Source organism: Pinus tabuliformis, chromosome 5_2 (genome assembly GCF_031772625.1).
Source record: "Pinus tabuliformis cultivar Carrire ecotype Pingquan chromosome 5_2, CPIR1, whole genome shotgun sequence".
NCBI lineage: Eukaryota > Viridiplantae > Streptophyta > Pinopsida > Pinales > Pinaceae > Pinus > Pinus tabuliformis.
This window is the reverse complement of record NC_142306.1, coordinates 880,714,032-880,720,094: the sequence shown is the minus strand read 5'-3', so window position 1 is coordinate 880,720,094 and position 6,063 is coordinate 880,714,032. Positions and strand designations below refer to the sequence as shown.

The window sequence follows — 6,063 nt, the reverse complement described above, 5'->3', positions numbered from 1 at the left end:
AGTTGAGTTGCTGCTTCCGAGCTATTGAGTAGGAATGGACAGGAGAAAATAAATAAATACTCATGCTTGCTTGCTACTTCATGGATGCATTCACTGCAATTTGAGAGCAGAAAGATCTGAATATTGTTAGTGCTTTTGCAGTGGGAAGAGAAATCTTGAGCGCCTCTCATTTGGAAGACCTTGCGCTTTCTCACTCTTGTGAATGCAATGGCCTACTGCTTAGATATTGGGAGTGGGGCTGCAGCCAATGTTTTGCCCAGCCTCTTGAAAAAGGTTGTTCAAGAGGTGAAATTGGTCATCTCTTTGCCTCAATCTTTCCGCGACATGGAGCATGAAGTTGAGCGTCTGAACAATCTAAGGCATGATATAAATGTGGAGCTCACTCAAGTACAAATGAACCCTAAAAGAGTAGTGAAAGCTTGGCTGGATAAGGCGGGCGAGGCCATTGAAAGTTCATAATCTATTCGCACAGATTACGAGCAACACAGAAGGTGCCTAAGTTGGTGTCCTAACTACTTAGGCCTCTACAGAATCAACAAAGATATCAGAGATTGGAAAGTAACTGTTGCTCAGCTCCACTCAGAGAAGGATTCTGATTTTCCTCCAATCGAGGAATATAGGGATTCTAATCTGCCTGCCCAGTTGCAAATTTTGACCCCCGAAGCTGGTTTTGTAGGAAATGCAATAAAATCTTTACAGTCGGAGGTTGAGGAGAGGTTGACAGAAGATAGCAACACCCGAATTATTGGTGTTTATGGCATGGGGGGTGTCGGTAAGACTTCGCTACTTCAGACCATCAACAATAGCCTCAAGGTACGGAGTTCTTTTGATCCCATCATTTGGGTAACAGTTTCCAAAGATTGCGATATCTCAAAGATGCAAGATTGCATAGCCAGTAGATTAAACTTACAGAAAAAATTCGCTGACAAATCTGATTTGGAAGGGCGAAAGCATAGGATATGGTCTTATTTAAAGAATAAAAGATTTCTTCTTCTCCTAGATGACTTGTGGAAGACTCTTGAGCTGCAAAGCCTAGGAGTGTCAATGAATGACACTGGTTCTAAAGTTGTTTTAACTACTCGAAATAAACGAGTATGTACCAGTATGGGAGCCAAAGATCCAATAAAAGTGGTACCTCTGTTGGAAGAGGAGGGCTGGCGGATATTTTCTAAGCGAGCAAATGCTCCACAGGGAATAGAAGGCATTGCAAGACAAATAGCAGGAGAATGCAAAGGTTTGCCTCTCGCTATAAATGTAGTTGCCGCTGTAATGGCAGATAAAGTTTATCCACATGAGTGGGAACATGCTCTACTCCAGATGCAAACCATTGATAAGATGTTTTATGCGCTGCACGAAGAAATGGACGAGAAAGTATTCCGACATTTGAAATGGAGTTACGATGTTCTGCCAGATTATTTGAAGACGTGTTTTGTGTACTTTGCAGCATATCCCGAAGACATAGAAATCTACTGTGAAAAGGTCATAGACATGTGGATCGCAGAAGACCTGGTGAACAGTAGTGGAGAGAGCTATTTGCTTGATACTGCGCACAGTTTTATCGACTTCCTCCAAGATCGTTGTTTGATTAAGGTGGTAGAGATGGATAATGTGGGAAGGGTTGAGTCTGTTAAAATACACGATGTCATTCGTGATCTGGTGATTCTCATTGACCAGAAGGAGCAGATGTGTTTTTTTAAAGCAGGGCAGGGCGTGAGTCATTTTCCCTCTGAGACAGACACCAACGGCTGTGCAAGAATGTCATTGATGAGGAATGCTCTACGCTCCCTGCCCACAACCTTTCGATGTTCGTCCCTCTTAGTTCTGTTGTTAAGGGAGAATCCTGGTATTAAAGAAATTCCTAGAAGCTTCCTGAACGAGTTGCCCTCATTGAGGGTGCTTAATCTTAGTATGACAGGAATAAAGTCTCTTCTGCCCAGTATCAGAAATCTGAAACATCTTTCCTCCCTCCAACTACAACTCATGGGCATCAGGGAATTGCCAGAAAGCATTGGCGATCTGAAGGAGCTCCAATTCTTGAATGTTAGTCAATGTGTTCATTTAAGGTGCCTTCCGGAGAGGATAAGTGAACTCAATCATTTGAGGGCCCTAGACATAAGGGTTTGCTTAAGATTGGAGCATCTTCCGTGTGGTATCTCGGAATTTGTTTCACTAGAGAGATTGCAGTTTAGCCCGATGATTGTATTGGATTTAGAGGAGGAGGAGGCATGGGAAGATCTCCAAAGTTTGAGCAGTCTCAAGGTTTTGGAAGTCGAAATAAAATCGGCAGTTAAGGAGGGAGTTATGGGAAATTGGTCAAAGATGAGACGTTTATCTTTGTACTTTGAGGGTCAAGATTACCTTCCCCAGGATATGCAGGGGATGAAACATCTGGAAAGTTTCTCTCTTTTCAGATGTGATGTGGAGCGGCTGCCTGGTTGGGTTACGCAATTCCGAAAGCTCGCACACCTTTGGCTAAATGGATGTAACCAGCTGAAAGATCTCCTCGTGGAGTTGCCATGTCTGAGAACACTATGGATAGAGGGTTGCTCTACGTTGGAGGCGTTGGAGTTGGGGATGGGTTTTCCAAAGCTACAGGAGTTGAGTCTTTGGTATTTAGAGTCGTTGGAGTGTGTGGGGCCCATGGGGGCAGCAAGTGGAAGTGGAGGGTTGGGACCATTACCCCCCATGCTTAAGTTTCTACAGGTACATGGATGTCCGAAATTGAAGAGATTGTGTGGGGCATGGGATAAGTTGAAGTGTCTAGAGAAAATAGAAGGAGAGAGAGAATGGTGGGATGCAATTCAATGGGATGAACCCACCATGAAAACGTCACTTGATGATAAATTTAAAAGTATATTTTCTTAGATATCGTACGTGGAATGGATTACAGTCACTCATTGTGCAACTTGTATGTAATATCTTGTAAATATAATATTTATATTAAATCTTATTTAGTCACTCGCCATTTAACATATGTTTCCCTCTTAACTTGTAATTCCAATATATAGACAATTTGATATTTCTCTGCAGAAATAAAGATTTTAATCAAGATATGTCGAAGCTATATTTTTTTAATTAAGATGGGGAAAAGTCATATAGCTAGGCAAATATATTATACATTCAACATAATAATTTAATAATATACGTTGACCGAAGGCGCGAGGACCAAAGGCATGAGGACCGACCACCCCGTCCTCTCAATGCACCTTGTGTACGGGAGATGGTAATGTAACTTGTGTGAGACTTCAATCAGTGTTGAAACTCATGGTTAGAATTCAACCTCCTCTTTAATAATAACAATATTAAATATTTTCTCTGATGGGGTTGATTAACCAAGCCAATGATGATATCGAGGTAACATGTGGGTATTCATGAATACCACATGGTCAAAGGTGCAGTGACCGACCTCCCCGTCCTCTCAATGCACCTTGTGTATGGGAGATGGTAATGTAACATGTGTGAGACCTCAATCAGTCTTGAAACTCGTGGGAGGTGGCATTCGTCGACAATTTATGGAGGGTGGCGAGGTTTGCTATCAGACATTTTGGGTTTGGTCTTGTTATGGTAAATGCAGTTGAGCTTTGAGTGAGGGAGCCACTGTTTCTGATGACACCCTGTCTCGGAGAGGTGTTGTCTTCGTCGTCGGCATCCCATCCTCCGCTTACAAGTGTGCATTATTTTTAATTGCCAGCTTGATATTCGATTTATGGTCATCACGCACAGGGAAGGATTCAACCTTCTGGCTCTGGTTTTGTTTTGTTGGTCCTGCTGGGGTCTGGTGGCATCCCCTATGCGCTAGAGTGAAATTTGGCTCGTTGCCTTACATGGTCCCCTCTCGAGGTTCTGCAAGGTCAGGCGATGTCTATGGAGCGTGTGTGCTGGATTTTGGATGGTTTGGTTAGTGGGGGTCCTATTTAGGGAGAGGGACTATGAATTGCAAATCCAAGTCCTTGTTGCTGGTTTGAAATTGTGCTTCTTTGTGTTCATCCTGGGTTGGTTGATTGTGGTCCCAGCCACAAGGGTGGGGCGTTTCTTCTCGGTGACATTTGAAGTCACCCGCTGGTCAGCTTCAACTCATCCCAATGGTGTAGGGTCGGTCATAATGTGTCTGACTCCCTATTTGGCCCGTTCATCTTCGCAACTTAAGCCCAATTTTGGAAGCCCGGGGGGTGGTGCGTCTCCCTCACAAATGGAAATGGTGGCAACTAGCTTTGTGCAGGGTGGTATTAATGCAGGTCGCTTGGGACGGGGGGCCTCTAGCAGTCACGGTGGCAGTAGGGTGAGTCATTATGGTCAGGTGGTTTTTGATTAAGTACTTGAATGATTGGAAACCTCTAAGTGGGTGAGGCGGGAGGAGCATGTAGAGCTCATTGCCACTTTGAACAAAATGTACTATTTCCAACACCATGTATGCGAGCGCGTAGTGGTGGTCTGGCGATGCCAAAATATGTTATCTGAGAAAGTAGAGAAGTTGGAGGCTTGGATGGCCCACTTTGAAAAGCACGTTCAATGCTCCTTCCGTCCTCCTCATCTTGCAAAAACAACTCCAAACAACCCAACCTCCAACCTATATCATATGGTAGTAAGTTTATAAAACATCCTAGATGGTAGTCACTCATTACGTAACGTGTATGAAATAAAATATGTTGTAAGTGTTATCACTCAGGTTGTCCTTAAGCTCCGGAAAAGGATACGGCCGAGGTAACCACAGACCAACTTTGGACTGCAGGTTCTAGCCAACCTGCAATCAGAGAGGGCTCTCTCTTTCAGATTTAACTTTGTTGAAAAGGATTTTAGGCTAGGTTTTGAGTTCAGAGGGTTTTTGTTTTGTTTTTGGTGGGAAAATTGATGTTTTCAGATAGAGGCAAGGCATAGTCTGAACGTTTCAAACCATTGGGCGTGGAGTCGAGGAGGGGAACTGCTGGTGCACTTCTTCAGTCACAATAAGGAACATGGAGCAAGATAGTTGCGCATGAAACAATGTTTCAGGTATTAATGATGGAAAGAATGCTAAGTAATGAGAGGCAGTTAAGAATCTCTCAATCAGCTTAGCAGACGGGGGTAACAGAGCTCTACCTAGGGGCAGTAAGGAATCCCTAGATAATTGGCAAACACAGGTGAATCGGGGTAAATATGAGCCCGGGGGAATTCACATTCATAACCAATACATTCAGAGGAAAACATAAAGAAACAGCAGAATTGAGCATAGAGTGTACTTAAACAAATTCTAAGCTATTCTTTCTTTCTGCTATTTAGATAGTGGTAAACAATAAACAGAGGTAAGATGCACTTATTGCTTCAGACTGCAGCACAAGAATTCCATCTTCAGATCTTCAAAAACATTCATTTACAACAGACAGTTTGCCCTCCAAGCTTTCAGCAATCTTTGATTATAGAAAAAACTCAGGTATACAATGCGAGTCTCTAGTGAAAATTCTCAATTTACCAACCTTTGTAACAATGTAGAGGGCGGTATATATAGGAAAAAAAAACGCTCTACAGCTTCTTTTATTACATCTTGACCTAAACAGGTCCTAAAGAATGATTAATTTGACCTAATCATATCTGAAATAAATGCATGAAAATATCTTTGGCTGCGTTGAGGGCCGCCGTATCAAAACTGAGTAAATGATGTCCTCGGTGGCTTGATGCAGTGTTTTCTGAAATAAATGTGTATGGGTTTCTGTATCTCTGCTGTTTGGTGGCCTTGAATGCCTTAATTGTGATTTGAGGGCAAGGATGGGCTTACGCCTCCTGACTTGACTTTTCTGAGGGACTTATTAATGTACAGGTGCTTCGAGCCCATAAAAAAATCTTCGGCTGATACTCTTTGGCTCTTCTTCTTCCTCTGATACTCTTTGGCAATAAACCGATGCTGCTCTGACGTGATGTGTGTTAAATCAACATTTAATGGCCGCTGTTCGGCCTCTGTTTTCTTCAAAACTGTTTTCTGCTCCTCTCGGCAAGCTTCGCGAAGAAAAATGGGTCATCTGGCGCCTTTCAGGCCTGCTGGGGCTGCATAATGAAAAGATTCCCTAAAGATTCCCCATTCAGGCCTAATTT

The 6,063-nt window shown here is 43.0% G+C and overlaps 1 protein-coding gene across 1 annotated transcript; it reads left to right on the top strand.

The window, feature by feature from the left end:
- Positions 1-207: 207 nt before the first annotated feature.
- On the top strand, positions 208-4,312 carry LOC149162121 (disease resistance protein RPS5-like). Its single transcript, XM_089435100.1, has 5 exons — positions 208-451; positions 521-1,922; positions 1,992-2,851; positions 3,724-3,897; positions 4,014-4,312. The coding sequence occupies exons 1-5, from the start codon at positions 208-210 to the stop codon at positions 4,310-4,312; spliced, it is 2,979 nt and encodes a 992-aa protein (XP_089291226.1).
- Positions 4,313-6,063: the final 1,751 nt, after the last annotated feature.